The 21,330-nt window shown below is 36.5% G+C and overlaps 3 protein-coding genes, 1 long non-coding RNA gene and 1 pseudogene across 4 annotated transcripts; 2 read left to right on the top strand and 3 right to left on the bottom strand.

Annotated features, from left to right (window-relative positions):
* Window positions 1-43: 43 nt before the first annotated feature.
* LOC149399501 (uncharacterized) lies at window positions 44-1,278 on the bottom strand. Its single transcript, XR_016296433.1, has 3 exons — window positions 1,259-1,278; window positions 443-669; window positions 44-335 (listed from the first exon to the last, which is right to left on the bottom strand). It is a non-coding gene; the product is annotated as an uncharacterized LOC149399501 (long non-coding RNA).
* A 5,475-nt stretch (window positions 1,279-6,753) lies between these two features.
* On the top strand, window positions 6,754-11,744 carry APP1 (aminopeptidase P1). The gene is made up of 16 exons (XM_089612027.1): window positions 6,754-6,968; window positions 7,324-7,387; window positions 7,494-7,633; window positions 7,745-8,029; window positions 8,112-8,234; window positions 8,347-8,607; window positions 8,776-8,862; window positions 8,974-9,038; window positions 9,463-9,529; window positions 9,616-9,750; window positions 9,913-9,993; window positions 10,150-10,204; window positions 10,558-10,662; window positions 10,766-10,837; window positions 11,129-11,253; window positions 11,359-11,744. The coding sequence occupies exons 1-16, from the start codon at window positions 6,876-6,878 to the stop codon at window positions 11,518-11,520; spliced, it is 1,920 nt and encodes a 639-aa protein (XP_089468153.1). The 5' UTR covers window positions 6,754-6,875; the 3' UTR covers window positions 11,521-11,744.
* A 1,097-nt stretch (window positions 11,745-12,841) lies between these two features.
* LOC149399499 (UDP-Glycosyltransferase superfamily protein) lies at window positions 12,842-16,229 on the bottom strand. The gene is made up of 2 exons (XM_089612338.1): window positions 15,365-16,229; window positions 12,842-13,683 (listed from the first exon to the last, which is right to left on the bottom strand). Exons 1-2 carry the CDS (start codon window positions 16,161-16,163, stop codon window positions 13,040-13,042), a joined length of 1,443 nt encoding a protein of 480 aa, XP_089468464.1. The 5' UTR covers window positions 16,164-16,229; the 3' UTR covers window positions 12,842-13,039.
* A 1,225-nt stretch (window positions 16,230-17,454) lies between these two features.
* Window positions 17,455-19,566, bottom strand: LOC149399498 (uncharacterized). The gene is made up of 6 exons (XM_089612596.1): window positions 19,288-19,566; window positions 18,968-19,033; window positions 18,684-18,755; window positions 18,098-18,227; window positions 17,909-18,019; window positions 17,455-17,823 (listed from the first exon to the last, which is right to left on the bottom strand). Exons 1-6 carry the CDS (start codon window positions 19,449-19,451, stop codon window positions 17,677-17,679), a joined length of 690 nt encoding a protein of 229 aa, XP_089468722.1. The 5' UTR covers window positions 19,452-19,566; the 3' UTR covers window positions 17,455-17,676.
* A 598-nt stretch (window positions 19,567-20,164) lies between these two features.
* LOC149399497 (putative galacturonosyltransferase-like 7 pseudogene) lies at window positions 20,165-20,869 on the top strand (annotated as a pseudogene).
* The last annotated feature ends 461 nt before the right edge of the window (window positions 20,870-21,330 follow it).

The following is a 21,330-nucleotide window of genomic DNA, read 5'->3' as shown; positions in this document are numbered from 1 at the left end:
AAACAAGAGATCATTCACATACAGCGGTGGCCTTAATGATTGTTGAAAGCTCTCTGCACCTTGGCTATCGTTTCTTTTAGGAGATTACATACTCTCTCGATCAGACCCATCTTGCAAAGCACGTTGATCTAACACATCTCTGCAAGAGAACGAGCCGACTGAATCAAACCCTCCTCGGGAAGCCTGTGTGAAGATATCGGATTGAAGAAAATGCAATCATGACAGAAAGAAAAGGCAGAAAAAAACAAGAAAAATAAAAATAGAGTACTCCCTATATACAGCTTTCCCTGTTGAAGAATGATGATTGAAATCTATCAACCTTGTACTGCTCTCTCCTTTATAAATAAAAAAAAAAACAAGGAATTGTTCAGATAGAGATACAGCGGTGGTCATACAGAGTATAGAAAAGTTATCTTGGCTATCGTTTCTTTTAAGAGATTACCGGCTTTCTAGATCTGACCTATCTTGCAAAGGGTGTTACACTCCCTCGCCAAGGAAGGAGCCGACTGAATCAAAACCCTTCTCGTGAAGCCTGTGTGAAGATACTGGATTAGAAAAAAAGCAAAACACGGCAAAAAGAAAAATCGAAAAAAAAAAGAATAGAAAAAAAGAGAGTACTCCCTTCTCAAATCTATCGACGTGTACTGTTCTCCCGTTTCTCCTCGTTATCTGATAGTTGAAACCATGGAAAGGCTTGGTTAGGAAATTATGGCAAGCGAGGGACTTTGATGGATGGGACGGGGCGGGGCGGGACGGGGCGGGACGAGATTTGTCTCTCCGCAGAAAATCTCTCTCTCCACCGGCGCTTTTAGCCCAATCGCCGACACGCTGTTCTCAGGCGTCTCTGCAGAAGCTCCGATGATCCAGCGGTAGGGTTGAGACCTGGTGGTGGACAGGCTCTGCAAAAGATTGAAAACCCCACTGCCGAACATGGAGATCATCTACGCGAGCTCGGCCTTGCGAATCCAGCGACAGCGTCGAGGTTTGGCGGCGAGGCAGAGAAAGCGATTTGGAGGGAGCGAGAAGAGACGGCCTTTAATTACTATTTCTGTTAGGTAAGGGTTTATACGCGCTGTTGTGTCCCTTTCAGAAGGGTTTCACTACACGAGCTTCTGAAAGGGATGGCACAAACGATCCGCTGCGAGATTCCAGCGATGGACCGGACTGGGGATTGCAACGTCGGGCCCACAGTGGAGCCAAAAAGAAACCAGTTTGGCTGTCTAGGGTTTATACTAAAATTGGGACGGGATATTGATACCTGTCTAGTCTCTTCTCTCCACCCGAACGTCGTTCTTGCCCTCGCCAGAAGACCGTTAGTCGCTCGAGCATCACAGCCACCGATCCCAAACAGCGGCTCTACGGACGAGTAAACCCGCAACCCTGGCTTTTGAGAGGGATCGGCGCATATTGGCCGTCAGGGAATTGCGGCGAGAGGGAGCGACGCCGAGCCGACGGTGGAGAGTCGGAGAAACCTGGATCAAGATTTTTTTTTCCTTGACGAAACCCTAAAACCAGCGATACGAGAGAGATTGAGAAGAGAAACGCGGATTTTATGTGTGAACGAGTCTTGTGCTATTACGAATCTCACTATTGGAAACGATTTCAGAAGAAAAGGATACTTACGATCTCAGTCGAGTCTCCTCTCTCCACCCGAGCGTCGTTCTCCAGCCTTGTTCTCGCCGGAATACCTAAATTCGCGGCGCGGTTCTCTCGGAAGTCACCGCCAACACCGATCCCAAACATTGGCTCTACGGACGAGTAAACCCGCAACCCTGGCGCTGTGAGGGATCGGCTTGGAAGATCGGCCGCGAGATACTGACGACGGAGTCCAGGCTTCCCGGAGGGCAGCTGGAGAGTGCGACGGCGGGCCGACGGCGGAGACGAAGCCCTAGATCAGGAAGATTCTGGAGGAAACCCTAAAATCAGAATTAGAGAGAGACTGAAAGAAAGGCGGGTGAGTTATGCACTAAAGCTCTCGAGTTCTTGTTTATATATGATGTGATGTTCGAAATATTACCGTTGTATTCTAATTTGGAGTGTGCTTGGCCGTTGGATTAAAGTTGGTGTTCTTGATCGAACGAAACAGGAACGATCATAATATCTTCATATGACTTTCCTTTTTCTACTTCTTGGAGAGCAAGTTTAAAGATATATTAGGAAAATTGGGCAAAATATAAGATTAATGAAGTAACTAATGAGGTATCTAAATGGTATTGACAATTCATAATTAGCTGGCATTGGATGGTTTAATTAACTTTAAGAAATTAGGAAACAAAAGCTCAAATAATAAAAATAACAATAAGTATTATCTATGGATTTTTTTTAAAAAAAAGTATTATCTATGGATTTGTTGTCCTTATTAATTTATTCTTTCACTAGGACTCGGTTTAGAGGTTTTATAGGTCGTCTTTCACTACAATGTTTCTGATTAAATAATACTTACCATTAGCAAACACTCCACAACTTGTTACCTGTGTAGATTGATCTCAAGTTGATATAAATTGAATTGTTACTTTTATTGATTTCAAGTGGCCTTTCGGAAATCAAACTCACAAGCTTTCATTTTGTGAAAATTTAAGGGGTAGATTTTTTTTTTCGAAAATAAAAATTTGACTAACAATTAGACCATTTATTAAATAGTATAAACATACTTTGTATTTGAAAATTACACAAATTGATTTTTGACAAGTTATCTTACTTAAATATCCTTCGGTTATTATTTTGTTTTTCAATTTCTTTTACTCTCAATCTTGTTTATCTATCTCATTTTGTAATCTGGTATCTCTACTTTCGTTATCAATAGGTTAATAATCAAATTCAAAATCAATTTTCGTACTAAATTATTTTGTGTAATTTATTGTGTGTTTCATATTTTCATATTTTTTTATTCATATTAAATAATATTTAAGAACACATTGAATTTCATCGAAGTCTATCATAAATAAAAGTTAAAAGAAAGCGTGAATCCACAAAGAGTTGTTACCCTTGTTTTCTTCATAAAAATTCGCCATAATTCAACAACTTTCGATGAAACTACGATGCAAAAAAAAAAAAGCTCTCATAGGAGAACAAGCAGTATGCCTCGTGCGTTGCAGCAGAATAATGAATATATTTTAATTTGGAGGGATAAATATTTGGAGACATGTTCAGAAATAGAAGAAATGGCGGCAAAAAGATCCAATGTTTACGGGTTTTAAGTTTTTAACACTTAAGTGCTCATTTTTTAAAAGTTATGGAAAAATACCTAAGGTCGAGAATTTGTTCCTCCGTTAGTACCCGAGAGGTTAAATTTGATGAAATGACATGTGTCACCTCTCAAAATTAAAAATAAAATAAAAAATAATTTTAATTATGTTTAAATTAAAAAAAAATTTAAAAAATGCTCTCTCTTTATTTAATGTGGGATTATATCATACATATTATAATAAAGCTGCAACAACAACTATTAACGTCTAATATATAATTATATATATATATATATATTTAGGGTCCATTATAAAAATAACCAACTTAAACGTTTAATAACACTAAATAACCAACGTTTGATAAATCTTAGGTAAATAGTCATTTTCATGTATTTATAGACGTAAATCTTAGATAAATAGCTAACGCTAGTTATTTATCTAAGATTTACCAAACGTTAGCTATTCAAGTGCATATTATGTAATATATATATATATATATATATATATATATATGTATATATATATATATGTATATATATATATATGTATATATATATATATAATTTTGTCATTACTTGCGTTTCACTGTCATTAATTATTCAAAGTCTTATTATGTACAGTCATTACATGTTAAATTTATTAGACGTTAATAGTTTTTTTTTTGGGCAACTTTATTCTAATATGTATGATAAAGTCCCACCATAAATAACGAGAGAGTAATTTTTTTTAATTTTTTTAATTTAAACATAATTAAATTTATTTTTTTATTTTGAAATGGTGAAACGTGTCATTTCATCCAATTTAACGGCTCAGGTACTAACGGATGAACAAATTATTGACCTTGGGTATTTTTCTCATAACTTTTTAAAAATTGATACTTAAGTGTTACAACCCGTAAATATTGGGTTTTTTGCCGCCATTTCCTCTAAGAAATATGTAGGTTTGAAAAAATGAATCTAAAGTTTTATGAAGACACTTTTTTCTTTCTGATTAAAATAATTTAAATCTAATACTGTAGAATAAATAGTACTTTGTGCATAGGGGTCCAACATCTTCTTTTTTCTTTCTGGCTAAAAAAAATACATTGTAGAATGAACAATAACAATGTGAGAGGAGTTTTGTTCTCTTCTTTATATATATACAATCAATATATGCCCACGCGTTGTTGCGGAATAATTAATACATTATTGTCCGAAAAAATAAATATATAAAGATATGTCTAGAAATATTTAGGTTTGAAAAAAATGCATATAAAGTTTTTTGAAAATATTTTTATCTTTCTGATAAAATAAAAAATGATATGAATGAACACTACTCGTGTTTAAGGTCCAATCTCTTATTTTTTCAATGTTCATTTGTTTGTTTTTTAAAACGCAAATTATGTGTTTGACTATATATATTGGAAAAATGGTATGAAATAGCCAATTCAAACTATGACTTTTGCAAAATAGCAATAGTTTCATTAGGTATAGCAAAATAGCCAATTGAGAGTACTACGACTTTTAATCCTGCCTCGATTAATTTTAATCCAGCCTTCATAAAGCTTACATTCTGTCTTTATAGTTCGTTGGGATTAAATTTAATCCAACCTAAATTAATCTTACTTTGGCTAGTTTGCTTATAATTAACAAACTATGGCTATTTTGCAAAAGCTTAAGTTCTATTTGGCTATATAGTCGCTTGACCCTATATATATTACATTCTCATTCGAAACATGTATTTACTTGTAAATAAACAGTAAACAATAATTAATTTAAATGAAACTTAAAATAGTAAACAAGTTTTTGGATACATCTAAAAAAGTGTTTACAACTTAAAAAACACAATTATCGCAATAAAAACTTTAGATATGTTATTTATACTGTTAGTTTGAAAAAAATAGTACACAAGCAATTTTCATCAATATTGAAGCACAAGGGAATTTGTTGTGGGTATAAAGATAAATTGGAAAATGGTATAAATGCCCCTTTCATATTTTACTAATAATAATATCCAATATTTACATATAATATATATATATATATATAAAAAGCATTGATTTGGAAAAAAATTAAAATGGTACATAAATGGCTATCGCTAAAAAAAAGTTGTGCATTCACGTCTAAATCACGGGGTAGAGAATTGCCTCATACCGAGTGACTTCGAATGAACTTTACGCCCAAGTGGTTTCATCCTATCTGTTTCGTGACTTGTTCTCATAACTTCATTAGAAAGGAAGGACGAGTCATCAGGCTACCTACGAGCTAAGAGGATATGGACAAGGATAGATGCGGTAAATTGTAAACCATATGTTCTTTTTCATGTGTAAATAAATTATCAAAGTTGTCTAGACACTCTAAAAAATTATACGAAAAAATTTGAACACGAACATGAGGATTTAATGTGCAATCGTTTAATGATATCAATATTGGTAATTTAATGTGCCCGAAGATAAGTACACTCGAATTCGCCTTGACTGTCATTCATTGAACCATAATATATATAAGATAAACAAGCATTGACCATGAGATATAACCATGAATACAAATAAATTATGTTTTCCTTTGATTGATTCACATAAGATAGAAAAGTGAAAATTATATATATTACAAACATTTTTCTCTAAAAAACATGATACTCTCGTCTGTAACACAATCAATATGTACAACTTTGAGTGTTGCAGCCTCGAGTTCGACTACAACAAGATGTATAGCGACAACGCTGATCAAGGTTTTGGCCAAGCCGTCATTATCAATATAAATTACCACCATGACAAAGATATTCTCATGTATATCTTCGACAAGTATTCACCTTGTTAGATACATCATTTTTAGCATTTGAAATGTCATATGTTCTTTGTAGCAATAGTATGATATGCAGTCATCGTGGGGGTTGATTGTTCATGAAAAACATTAAGCTCGATACGAAGATTAATTGTATAGTGTTGATATTTACTTTTACAATACAACCTTTGAAATTATCTGGCTAAACAGTGGGTTTAGACCAATTGTGTATTGTTGATGAAACGATCGCTTTGCTTATGATCGGATGTTATATCTATGAACAATAAACTATAAAATGTTGGCCAGGACAGCTTTTTGTAATCGACAAGTTTAAACAATTTCAGAATGGTTGTGAAGAAGTATATTTTTGCACACAAACCCTTATTCAGTTATTTGCTTGAATGAATTTTTCATTAAAAAAATCAATATTTTTTTTAGAAACGTAGAAATAAATAATCAAATACACACGAATAAAACCCAACACAAATCAATAGTATTAAATTTCTAGACACCTATATATATTACTCACCAACTACATTGGATTACACTACTTACCAAACAAAATATAAAAGGAGTATGAAAAAAAAAACCTCAAACGAATCTCATATTTTTTTGATTATCTGGTAGTAACTTTAGGAACGTCTGTTTTCCCGTGAAAAAACGAAGCACGTCTGTTTACGGTTTTACCCCCAAATAGAATAGTGTCCGTACGATTCCGACTACATTACATGGTCAAAATCGTAAAAAACACACGCTAACAAATGTGCCGGAATATTTGATAGATCACAACTGCATATAAATACACAACACACCATTTCTTAGTCTTGATCACTCGTCTAGAGAATCTTATTAGTATTAAAAGAAAAGAAAATAAAATAAAACTTCTTTTAAAAAAAAAAATCGCGAACACAGACACAGAAGAGCAACCATGGCTGAAACTCTCGCTGCGCTGAGGGCTCTGATGGCCTCTCACTCTCCTCCTCTCGATGCCTTGGTCGTTCCTTCCGAAGATTATCATCAGGTTCGTCTTCTCTTTCTGTCTCTCTCGCGCTTTGTTATGTAGTTTATATCCTTTGATTGAATCTGAATTCGTCAAAATCGAATCGTTGTGTGGATCAAAATGTATTCAATTCTGCAATTATTTGTACACTGGATAGACAAAATAGCAGTTTCATTTTTGTACCTATCGTCTTCAAAATATATCGGTGTACCTTTGGATACTGATTAAGTTCTACGATTGATAGGTTTTTAAAATTATTCTTATTCTTTTTTTATTAATTTGATTAGTTTTCATTTACTTATTTTAATTTGTTTTCAATTTTTTGATGGTTGAGGGATTTTGACATATGAAGTTGGAATTGCCTAATATTGTGCAGAGTGAATACGTATCGGCACGAGACAAGAGGCGTGAATTTGTGTCCGGATTCTCTGGAAGTGCTGGTCTGTTTCAATACGTTTCTTTCTTACTAAAAGTCTGCTTTAGTCAAACTACTTGATAAGAGATCATTTCCTCTGACTCTTAGAACTTCTCACATATGCGAGGCAGGTCTGGCGCTAATAACGATGAACAGTGCTCGTGTTTGGACCGATGGGCGATACTTTTTGCAGGCGACACAGGAACTCAGCGATGAATGGACTCTAATGCGTATGGGTGAAGACCCTCCCGTGGATGCCTGGATGGCTGAAGTAAGATTTGGGCTTTCTACTTTTTTATATTTGAAATAGTTTCTCTTGCATTCGAAATACTTTATTAATCAGACAGTGGTTTGATACAGTAGATATTATTTTGCCTGTCAGAATCTTTCTGAAGAAGCGGCAATCGGCATTGATCCTTGGTGCATTTCGATTGACAATGCACAAAAATGGGAGCATGCTTTTGCCATGAAAGGACAGAAGTTGATTCAGACGACCACAAATTTGGTAGATGAAGTTTGGACTACTCGGCCTCCTTTGGAGATAAACCCCGTGAATGTCCATCCGCTGGAATTCGCTGGCCTCTCAGTGAAAGACAAGCTGAAGAATCTAAGGAAACAGCTTGAAGGAGAGAAAAGCCGAGGTATAATCCTCGCAGCACTTGACGAGGTAAGTTCCGAGTCGATTGTTGTTATCTGATGGTATCTCCAAATTATGCATCTCTAATTCGTTGAAAAATTCCCTATGGCAGGTTGCTTGGCTGTATAACATTCGTGGGAGTGACGTGTCATATTGTCCGGTCATCCACGCGTATGCCATTGTCACATTGGATTCAGCTTTCTTATACGTAGACACGAGGAAAGTCTCTTCCGAGGTCAGTTATATAACTTGTATAATTTATGTCTGCTGTCAACGGGGATAAATGAAAAATTCTTGTGATTTGGTTTGGCGAGAGAGTCTAACAGCTTATTGTTTGTATTCTATAGGTAAAACTTTACTTGGAGGAGAATGGCATTGAAGTTCGGGAGTATAATGATGTAAGCTCAGATGTCAGCTTGCTTGCACAAAATCAGCTAAAATCCAGCACAAGTCAAAAAACTGGAAACAGTGCGTACGAAGCAGAAGGAAAGAACAGCCAGCTGATATGGGCTGACCCTGGTACATGCTGCTACGCTTTATACACAAAGCTGGACTCTGCAAAAGCCCTGTTGCAGCAGTCTCCTCTGGCCCTTGCGAAAGCACTAAAGGTGACATTTACTTATAGTTATGCTTCAAAATCAATGACTCAAATGTACATCCTCTCAGTTACTCTTTGCTCATATGTTGTGGATGTTGATGGGGTTATGTGTTGTTTTTAACTCGCTATCTTCATTGAGCTTGACCTTAATGATCTTGTTCAACTTTCTTTGGCACAGAACCCAGTGGAATTGGAGGGTCTAAAGAAAGCACATATTCGGGATGGTGCAGCTATTGTGCAATATCTTTTTTGGTTGGACACACAGGTATTCTTTAAGACTTTTGGTATTTATGTTATGTTCCATTCTAAATATTCTTCTTTCTTTTAGCTGTCTCAGAGAGCTGATAGTAATCCTAAGCTTTGTGCGAATTTGCAGATGCAGGAAAGTTATGGGGCTTCTGGTTACTTCGTGGAGAGGCAGAGCACTAAAAAGAACAGCTCGTAAGTTATTTTTCAGATTAAATAAGACATGTCGTCTTGGGGTTTTCATGTTATGTTACTTCTATAATGTCTTTGAATATTAAACTTTATCAGGTCTTAAGTTTTATGTGCTGATAAACAGATTTATAGTGAACACTTATAAGTATGCTTTAGTGCCGATTCATTTTGCATTGAGCTGTGTACTTCTGTGCGGCCTTTTGCATATAACGCATCCGTGTATCAATTTTTTTTACATGCAGGCATGATCATATAGTGAATATGAGCTTTCCGCATGGATGTATTATTCTAAAAAATTTAAAGACGACACTTGTCTTGCACAATACAAATTACTTATGAAAAAAAATTAAAATTCAATCGCTACTGGCTGAATATTTTATGGTGGTCTGAGTTTGACATTTCATTCGTGCTACATGATGAAATGCAGGGAAATCACAAAACTAACTGAAGTGACTGTTAGTGACAAACTGGAGAGTTTTCGAGCTATGAAAGAGGTACCGCATTTTGAGTTATATGCTTTCTTTATTAGCTGGATTCATCTTTTGAACATTTAAAGAATTTTATCATCTTACCTTCGCAGCATTTTAGAGGCTTAAGCTTTCCGACTATTTCATCTGTTGGGCCAAATGCTGCTATCATCCATTATGGACCATGTCCAGAAACTTGTGCTGAATTGGATCCAGATAGCATATATCTTTGTGATTCAGGAGCTCAGGTACTATGATAATATGAAGAATAGAAACTAGGCAGTATGAGCTAGTTTTGTAACTTTTTGTACAATTTTTTTTTAGAAAGAAAAAAAACATCTTCATATTTGTATAATCATCAATACGAGTCACTGAGAATTTTTTTTTTTTTTTTTTTTTTTTTGGTGAAGTATTTGGATGGAACAACTGATATAACAAGAACAGTTCATTTTGGCAAACCATCTGCCCATGAAAAGGCATGCTACACAGCTGTAAGTGCCTCTCTTTCTGTTGCTTGTTTTCACAACACATTTTATGTTGTTTGGTTGTCCCTAGAATAATTTATGATACTTTTATACTTGTCATAATTTCGAAAAGGAAAAAAAAAAAACTAGTTTTGTTTAATCTATGTTGCATTTTTGGTACAGGTTCTCAAGGGTCATATAGCTCTAGGGAATGCTCGATTTCCTAATGGAACTAATGGTATTTGATGTCACTTTTTATATTATTTTCCTTTTACTTCACTCTCGTATTTTTGTGAATTCTATCATTCATAACTTGTCTAATATGAAGGTAGTGCCGATTTTCTAATAAAACCAATGGTAATATGATTCAACTTTTATTTACTATAAAATTTTGTTCACTTCACTCATATTTATTATCAATTCTATCCTAGTGTGATGTGGATATTATAAGTTAGCTCTGCGTTAAACAGCATAACCTACGCCTAAAAGATTCTGCGTCCGAGTCATGAAGAAGTCTTTATTAAAAGATTAAAAAAAAAAAACAATTTGTACAATGTGAAGATACACACGTTTCGACATGTTCTTTTGCAGGTCACGCTCTTGACATTCTTGCTCGAGTTCCGTTGTGGAAGGACGGTCTTGATTATCGCCATGGCACCGGTCATGGCATCGGCTCTTATCTAAATGTTCATGAAGGTAAACAGAACTACTCTGCCCAAATGTCCAATGCTTCATCTTCTATGAGTTTTATATATGAATTATTAAACCTAATTTTATGTTGGCTAATCTTATCAAACAGGACCCCATCTAATTAGTTTCAGACCACAAGCTCGAAATGTGCCACTCCAAGCTTCCATGGCTGTAACAGATGGTTTGTCTTTACACCAATCCCTTCAATTATGGATAGTAAACAATAACATAGGTGTTCTAATAATATTGTTCTCGTAATTCTTATCGGCTTATTCAAGGCATTCTTTCTCAGTTCATGTTTTTATTACAATTTAATCTATGCTCAAGATTTGCAAATAATTATTAAATTATCTTTAAACTGTCACAACAACTAATTACTTGCTTTTTAAGTATGTTACTAAAAATTTGATTAAACACGATAGTTCACATTGTCTAATATCTGAACAATAAATATAAAATTCGATTCTTTCAGAACCTGGGTATTATGAGGACGGGAAGTTTGGCATACGGTTGGAGAATGTGCTTATAGTCAAGGAAGCTGATACAGGATTCAATTTTGGCGACAAAGGCTACTTAGCTTTTGAGCACATTACATGGGTAAAAAGCTTTTGCTCTTTCCTCAACCAAATGAAGCACCAATAATTAGTGCGATGTTTGATAATCTAACTGTTGTCGTTCTTCGGGTATTTGTTCACTGTACAGGCACCATATCAGAGAAAGCTGATTGACTTGAGCCTGCTAACCCCAGAAGAATTGAATTGGCTAAATTCGTACCATTCGCAGTGCAAAGATATCTTAGCTTCGCACTTGAGCGATTCTGAGATGGCGTGGCTGAGCAAAGCCACTGAACCCATTACAGCGTAAAACTGTCTTTCTTCCTCTTCCCATTTACTGTCCGGGAAAAGAGAAACCGACAAGGAAGCTTAATGTGTGTTTATTTCTAGAATTCGGTTTTTTTTTTTTTTCTCTTTTTTTTTCTTTTTTTTTTTCTTGATATATTTGTTATAATTGGGTAGCTGCTTACCCAGTGAACAATCAGCAGTGCAGGGTTTTTATCTCTCGGTAATAAAGAATAGTTATTTATGGAAGATGATCTGTTAATGTTAGTTTGGGGAAATATTTGTTAAAACAGATTAAGTATTCATGACATGTAACAAATATGTAACAAAACTGGTGAAAACGGAAAAATTCGCTTAGTCTTTTCTTTTAGTACATAGCCAGTTCCTCGATCGTGCAAATTCCTTGGTAGCTTTCTACGTTATCTATTCTCGAGTTAGTAAGGAACATCAAAATTCAGACCTGAACTCTGTAGATGTTCGTCTTTGTGGTCTTTTGATTAAAAATATTTCGGAATTGTCAATGACGCATTACTGACGTGAGAGTAAATATGAGTCTAGCAAACTAAAAGTGAGCTGAATATTGATAATTTGATAAAAATATGTGTGGTGTCATGAAATAAGTACATTCCCGTGCTTTTATATTCAAAATAAAAATAAAAAAGCAGTTCACTCAAAGAAACCATCGCAATAATAAAATACTATTCATCAACCATCAATTGAACCAATGAGTTCTAAGCTCAACTAACAAACGCCACCCGAAATCCGAACCTCAATCACTTCTTTTAGAACCTTGACATCGCCACGTGGGTGTAGAGTAGAAAACAATATAAATTAGTTTCATTGAAGCTTTTGCATTTTCAGTGTTATAATAGTTTCCTCCAATAGAGTAGTTTTTACCCTAAACTATACAATTTTTTATTTTTGAAGTTTTTTAAGGATGTATTTTAAAAAATTAAGTTTAATCAGCTAGATTTTGCAGGTATTTGGAGTTTAGACAATGTAAAAAAAATATCAAAATGTAATAATTGGTTGTATTTTGAAGTACATTTTAGATCGACAACGCGAACTATATATTAATCTTTTGATTATCTTTTATTTTTTTCTTATATCTCTCGATATTTCATTGGTAATTAATTTTTTACCTAATCAATTATATGTAACTTTTATTAATTATCATTATCATTCAAGGACTCGTGCCTAATTTATATATTTCAAGAGATAAATTTTATTCAAAATTATTATTTATCATGTCATAAATGCGTTTCCGAAACTAGTAGTACTCACAAATTGCCCGCAACCATTGCAAATATTTTTCTGAATTGTTGTGTCACGGAGAGTAAAATGAGTACATTAGAATATTGATACAGAGAAATTTTATAAAAATACGTATCGAATGCCGTGAAATAAGGACATTTGCGTGCTTTATTTGTGTTTAAAATTAATAAAATAACATCCAGTCCACACACAAAGAAACAATCAAAATAAATTATCTATCAACCGTCATTCGAACCAATGAATTTTAACTTCAAGGGTCCGAACTTCAATCACTTCTCTTCCTCTCCCAACAACCCTACCGCAGCACAGAACCTCGACATCGCCACGTGGGACGACCCGCCCTCGGTCAACGCCACGTCAGCACTAGCTTTGACTTCCCTAGCCCGAGCCCTAATCTTAACAAAACCATCACAAGCCATGACCTTCCTCACCATCCTCTGAACCTCCTCTCTCCCCACCACCTCCTCCGCCGGCGACGCCGTCTCCGGCCGGACCGCCACGCCGAGCTCCGCCGCGAGAAAAGCGGCGTTCATCCTCTGCTCCGCGTAGAGCGGCCACGTCAGCATGGGCACGCCGTTGGTGAGGCTCTCCAGCGCGGAGTTCCAACCGCCGTGAGAGACGAACCCCCCCACGGCCGGGTGGGCCAGGATCTGGGTCTGCTCGGCCCATTCTGCCACGACCCGGCCCACGGCCCGAGTCCGGCCCACGAACCCGGCTGGAAGGTACGGAGCTTCGCCGGCGGCGGCGGATTTTCCGGAGACGAAGAAAGCGGCGTCGGAGGAGGTCTCGATCGGAGGACGGCTGACCCACACGAACCGTTGCTGACTCAGCTCCAGACCCAAAGCGACCTCTGTCGTTTGCTTGTACGATAATGTCCCTCCGCTCCCGAACGACACGTATACCACAGATTCAGCTGAGATGATACAATCATAGTTTTAACTTTTATGTTACGTACCCTAATAATATATTGATGTGAATTAAACCCTAATTCAAAGAAATAATCATCTGCATGCATGCGTGTAAAAGTGTAAATAAAGTGTTGGCTGCATTAATTGATTGAAAAAGAAAGTTGTACAGTGGATGATGATTAGAACATCCAATCATTCACCACCTGCTTTATGATTATTGTATGTTGATCTGTTTACATATTAGTCATTTATTTAATTTGTAAGATTTATATATGGGCACATTGAGGAATAAATATTATAAGCTATTACCTGTCAACATTTGGTACGTAAAATACTCATTAACTAAAATAATAATATGCATGCATACGTAAAGTTTTGGTTGCATTCACTTATTATTATATGCGAATATAAAAATGTTTATATAGTGGTGGTGGTGGATGGCATAAAAACCAATGATTAATTACGTGCTTATAATAGTTATAGTTATATATGAATATTTGCATAAATATAAACATATGTACAAAGTGGGGTTGTTGATCTGTTCACTTATATATTTTGTAAGATTTATATTGGGCACCTTGTTGTTAGTAGTTAGTAGCATATAAAATTAACTAAATTAAAATGCTAGAACATAACATTAAATGGCAGAAACTTGATCTGCGGTATATAAATGTGAAAACATGCCTATTTATTAATAACTGAGAGACTGAATTCAGTGTCGGGTCGCTGAAAATGTTGTCAAAGATTACATTTCTGCATTAAATATGGTAAAGACTTGTGGTTGGATTCAGTTTACAATAGCAAATCGATATAATAGACGGGACTTGGCTCCAAAATAAGTTTAGCAATCTTGACAAATAATCATAATAATATTAATAATCAGCGTCAGATATATTTTGTAATGTCGTTGTCCCGTTGTCCTTCGGACCATATCATAAGTTATTAATTGAAGATCTGATAAGATCTGATAAAAAAGATATGTGTTTATCATTGTATATTTAAATATATCCTGATATGTAATATATGTTACAAAAGTTGAGCTGGTAGTTAACTTGGACCTCCTTAATTATTATAATGAAATGCCAGCAGTATGTATGTATGTATGTATATATATATATATATATATATATATATATATATATATATATATATATATATACACGATCATGAAGCTGTGGAAATAGTAACAATATATTTATTTATTCTCTTATAAATATTTTTATTATTTATTTATAACCGATAATGAAATATTTTTAATACCGACTATTTTAAAAATGTGAAGGACACTAATTTATCTCATACATATGACTATCTATTCAATTTTAAGTATTCTATAAAATATTACAAAAATCGGTAAATCTGCAAAAATCACTGAGACGACCTCAACTTTTTAAAAAGAAAGATTTTGATTTTATTTTTTTAAAATAGAAAAATGAAGAGTTATTTCATTAACTATATTTTGGGTAATTCAATTTTTTTTTTTTTTTGTAAAAATAAACAAAAAGAGTAATGGTGTTTAAAATATAACATAATTTTAGGAGAGATACGTGCCATCTATATTGAGCTAACAAGAGATATATCTGATATTTTTGGCATATAAGTCGCACATTTCGATTAAAGACTAAACACTTAGCTTAAATTTTTCCTAAACATCAAATTACGACCATTACGTACGTATATACTCACCCGGTTGTTCGTCCAGCCACTCGAGAACCTCGTCTCTCTGGTCAGCCTCCGAAACGGGTCTGGTCAACGGCCCAATAGCATAAACCGGCACGCCCGGGCCCAATAACTCTGAGCCCGCCAACGCCGCCAAAGTCCGGCCCTGCAATTCCTCCCACGTGTTCACCAAAACCCCGTCGAATCGCCGCATCTGTTCCCCGATCCGCACATACTCCAAATACTGCCGATCCTTCCGGTCCAGCATCGGGTCCACCACGTCACGCGGTCGAACCGGCTCACAACCCGGAATCTCGATCGGCTCGACCTGGTCAACGTACTCCCCGTTGACCGACTTATCCAGAGTCGGACAGTAAACAGTGAGAGCAACGAACCACGCGCTCTGAGCCGTGAACACGAACCTCCTCTTCACGCCCAGCTCCTCCGCCGCCGCCAAAACCACCTCCGTTCCGAATAGGTCCGCCACCAGAATCTCCGGCGGAGTTCGGCCCTGGCTTCTCACCGCCGCCACGAACCCCGGCGTCGACGCGCGCATCATGACGGCGATCTGGGTCACCACCGCGTCGGAGGGCTGCAACAGACCGGAGAGGTCCGGCGGCGGGATTTGGATGACGTCGAAGAGCTCCCCGGCGGCTCTGAGCAGGCGGGTCTCGGCCGGGGACGATCCGGCGGCGACGGCGAAGAGGGTGACGGAGAAGCCGCGGGTGATGAGAAGCTTCGCGAGCTCCACGACGGGGACGAGGTGACCTAGTCCCGGGCTGCTTAGGATCGCCACATGTGATTTGGCTTGGCCTTGGGATGCCATGTTTTACCGTTTTTTTTTCAATCACTCCTACTATACAAGTCTTTGGTGATGTATTCAAGTATAGTCAAGACTACTTATCGATCGTTGAGTTGCTTAATTTATAGGAAAAATATCAACTATAATTGAAATCGAAAAGGACGATTTATATTTTCAATTTTCAAAAATATCATATTTATAAATGACATATATCTCCCATTAAAAATATGATATATATTTATCGAAAAAATATCAACAGTATCTTATCTGTTCAATCGAAATGCGCGATTTATATTTTTAATTTTCAAAAATATCAAACATATTCTTTCTATTTAATGTAAATGATATATATCTCCCTTATAAATATATATTGCAAATACCACTATTTTCATTTATTTTCTACAAAAAAAATAAATAAATAAATAAACTCTCCAAAATACCCTTAATGAATTAATTTTTTATTTTCAATTTTATATATAAAAAATTTAAATAGAAAACTTTCTATATAAAACGTTAAGGAGATTTTTATATAGAGAAATTTTGTTTTTTTATTATTAAAACAGTAAATAAATATTTATTTTATTAAATGTATTTTGGGAAATTCAAATTATATTATATAAAAAAATAAATAAAAATGATTGTATTTGCAATATAACATAGTTTTAGGGGAGATATATGCTATTTATATTAAACTAAAGAGATGCGTTTGATATTTCTAAAAACTGAGAGGATAAATCGTATATTTAGATTAAACAGAGAGGATACTGTTGATATTTTCTCTAATTCATATAATATTAAAAGAAACTAATTATTGTTTGTTATTATTATAAAAATAAAGAAAGAGATTACTGATCAATCAGTGTTTGTTTGAATACGTCGATTATTGTCGTTGAATTAGTGCACCAAGTACCTTCTTGGCTGTCATCCAAGTCCAACTACTTCTATAAAGAAAATATATCTGATGTATTATGTCGATCTTTTTTTTTTTCTAGTGTTGTGGGAGTTACAAGTTAGAGATTGATTAGAATTTCAATTTTAATTTCATAATGTACATTAATTGATTCTTATAATATAAAGCAAGATTATAATCCATTTCTTTGTTGTTTGTATAGATAAAAAATAAAAAAATAAAAAATAAAAATAAAAAAACAAAAAAAAGAGAGGAATGAATTGATATTTATTGTACTAAATTATTATATTACCTTTATATGTACATAATAAATTATATTCATAAATGTTATATGTGTGATTTACTATATTGTTTGTTTCTTCTTCTTTGGATTTGGGAATTAATGATCTGTTATCAAGATCAATGAGGAAGGTAAATAAAGTAAACTATAACACATGTTTGTGCTTCAAACAGATTATTGAAATTGGAAGCACTAGAAATTCAAGTGCTTGGATTCACCAAGTTATCACTTTTTCACATGTAGCAACTCTCGAAGCAGACCAAAACTTTCTGTCAGCTTTCATCGTGACTGAATTGCAAGATAAGACAAGTCAATTCCTGAAAAAACAGAATTACATGTGTGTCTAATCAGCTGATGATCAATCTTCTAAAGAACTTGGCCTGCTTGGGGAAATACTTGAGAATCTCATCCTTAGTCACCCAAACAAAATCCTCACAATTCTTGATATTGTACTTGTTGCTGGTACCAACAACTTGAGACTTGAAGAAAAATCGCTGAAAACAATAAAACTGCATTAAATTCTCCCACACTTCATAGCCCAGTTAAGAAATCACAGATCGGCCAGAGATCAATAAGTACCGTAAAAGATGGAGATTCTGGCTCTACGACCATATGGCCTATCGGGCCATTACCCTTGAAATAAATGGTCGATAGGTCTCCTATGACCTCTTCTAATGCCGACTCTGCACACTGTAAATGCGTGTGGATTAACTATATTAAGCAGCGATGATACATTAAATACGGTCAGAAACAGATTGCAGTTATCACCTTCCTTAGCGATTCCTCTGACTCGTAAACTTTCTCTGGGAAATGCCAGATGGGCTCACCGGTGGGAGACCCATACGATTTTCCATGGATGAGAAGATAGAGTCTTCTATCTAGTGCTCTCTGTAATGACCTTCAGAAGAAGGGAATGAAATTTCACAATCTGGTTTCAAAATAGGAAACTAAAAAGCACGCATGAAGAACATCAGGTTTACAATTATCAAGAAACTTGGCATAAAAGCATAGTGCTGATAAAACACCCTGCTAATTTTTGTACACATGCTAAAGGGATACTAGTAAGTGACAGATGGGTATATGTGACAACATTTTTAAAGTAAGTAGTCGCTACAGAAGGAGTATCTTGCGTATAAATACTATTTCCTAACTTTCATTTGGAGGAAGACAACATCGGATGAATACTATTTTTGTTTGGCCCATATATTATATATATATAACATGAATTTCTGTCAGATGAAGCCTAAAGATCTACTGTCAGCAAGCTCAACCACTTGTAAATTCCAAGAAGTGTTACAGAGAGAGCACTGTTGGGATGAATATAAAACTAAAATACAAAACGAAAGAATCATACTTTGTATCGTTTGTTTTGTCAGCTTCAGTGATTCTTGGGGCCGGTTTGTACTCAAATAACGATTCTTGTTCCCTATAACAACAAATACAAGAACAAAAAGTGTTAAAAAGAGTAAGCGAAGACGAAAAAAGAGGTCTTGATTTGCAAGCATCATAAATCCCCACAGAGCACCCCATTTAAGCCTAGATATTATACTAAGTACTCTACACGAATAGAGGTCACTCACTACAATTTACAAAGTCAAACCATAAGTAATACAAGTTGAAGAGGCACAAAGGCCTAACCTGGTAGTTGAGTTTTCAACATATTTATCAGGAAGAGTTCGTTGGAATTGCTGACGCCATCTGAACCTGAAAGCGAACATGGAATGGAAAGGTCAGGAAATAGAAATCGAAACCATTCTGAGATTCAATCCCTTTGTGAAACGGAATATATTTAAGCATCACTCTCATTCTTCCATTTCTCAATCGACGACACAATAATTGGACGACCTTATGATAGGCCAAAGATCGCCGTAATTACAGAAACAACTCCAAATAATCACAACTTGAGTATCAAACAGAATTGGAAACGAAAATATATGAGAGAGAGAGAGAGAGCTTACGAGAATTCCTGGAAAGCGTAGACAGAGGGGTGAATCTTGGGAATGATGACGGGAAGCCTCTCAAAAAGCACGGAAGCTACAATTTTCTGCTCGGAGCTCGTACAGAAACCTCTCACTGGACTCCAGAGAGGTCGTCGAACCACCGAACTCAGAGCTCTGTGCATTGCCAAATCTATGGAGTGTATAGAGAACGAGAATGGAAGTATTACAAGGAAAAAGGTGATTCAGGCGAAGAGAAAGAACGGTACAGCCGAGAGGGTTTTTCTTTTTCTTTTTTTTGGGCGACTTTTATTCTGCTGTCGTTTTTCTTCCATTTCGTCGTATGACTTTTTTCTTTTATAAAAAAAACAAGCACTATGCCCCGGCATTGGAAGCTTGATAAATTTATATAATAAGATTATATGTGAACGGTTTGAAAAAATTGTATATTTGCCCCCTGATTTATGGTCTCACTGACAGAAGATGACTTATGATATAAAATCGAGGTTATTAGACCTCAATATCACGACCGACAAAATTGATGGACCTTCCGTGTATTATAAGCCCACTCCGTCAGTTAAATGGCCACGTGGTAGTCACATGGTACCAGAGGTAAATGAATTTACGAGAATGTCCTTGGACTCAAGTAAATTGCTTTGATTTTCATTTTATTGAAAAAAATTCTTATTGTCATATGTTGTTCTCACTTGGTCAAAGCTCGTCTAATTCCGATTAAAAAAAAGATCCTCGTCGAACAAACGAAAATGTCCGTCGAGCTGCATATTCCTGACGTTGTCGCTGAGGCTGGTGCCGTCGGCGTGCGGGGCGGCGGTGATCCTGCTGCACGCGCCCACCATCGCGGCGGCGGTGTCGGGGGGGGCGCTGGCACGGGGCCCACATGGTGGGAACGGTAAAAAACTTAATCTCAACCTCCGTGAGACAAGCCCTGGAACAGCCTCTCAACTACGCCAGGAATTACTTGCCCCATATTCTGGAATCGTGCGTGAAGAGAGTGATTTACCTGGACTCCGATCTGATCGTGGTGGACGACATCTCGAAGCTATGGCGGACCAGCCTGGGGTCAAGAACAATCGGAGCACCGGAGTATTGCCACGCGAACTTCACCAAGTACTTCACTCCCCGGTTTTGAGACCCGGCCCACTCGGCGGCGTTCTTGGGCCGGAGGCCCTGTTACTTCAACACGGGCGTGATGGTGATGGATCTGGAGCGGTGGAGGCGCGTGGGGTTCACGGAGCGAATTGAGAAGTGGATGGAGGTGCAGAGGAGGGATAGGATCTACGAGCTGGGCTCATTGCCGCCGTTCCTGCTGGTGTTCGCGGGACACGTGGCACCCATCGAGCACAGGTGGAACCAGCACGGGCTGGGAGGGGATAATGTGAGGAGGGACAGGATCTACGAGCTGAGCTGCAGATCTGGAGGGGAATGGGTCCGGCGATGGGTTTTCGGCGAGATCGAGCTTCTGGAGGCTTCGTGGCTGTGCCGGAGAGTTAGGAGCGAACGCTCGTTCCGCGGGTCGGGGTTAAACTGGCTGGGAAACTTCGCGGGGACGGATGTTCGGAGGCTGAAGATGAAAGGCTCATAGACCGTGTTTAAAAGCAATTCGGAAGGTGGTGGGGGTTCACTTTAACGGTCGGTCATGGAGAGAAAAACTGATGAAGAAGAAGAAAGAGAGAAGCTTCAGAAGAGAGAAAAAAAAATTATTTTTTAATTACACTCCCTCATCCGACTAACAAAATAACGATTTTACCCTTATTTACCAGAACACGTGCGTTCCACGTGATTATTTAACTGACGATTGGACATCTTTTTTGACGGAAGGACCCAACTACTACTTTTTTTATATAACAGGGGGTTAACAAATAGTTTTAAAAAGATAGGGGGCATTTTGCAGTAAGGCCATAAATCAGGGGGCAAAGATACAATTTCTTCGTTTGAAAATTGTCACACATACAAGTTAGCAATTTTGACCTTTTTAAAATATATTTAAAACCCTTTTAGTTAAATAATCTCAGATATAAAAAAGTTAGAAAAATAAGTTGTAGT

Source organism: Urtica dioica, chromosome 4 (genome assembly GCF_054948205.1).
Source record: "Urtica dioica subsp. dioica isolate 48M chromosome 4, U.dioica_male_clone48M_v1_H2, whole genome shotgun sequence".
Taxonomy (NCBI): Eukaryota; Viridiplantae; Streptophyta; class Magnoliopsida; order Rosales; family Urticaceae; genus Urtica; species Urtica dioica.
Note: the sequence above shows the minus strand (reverse complement) of the source record. Positions and strands in the feature narration are given on the sequence as shown.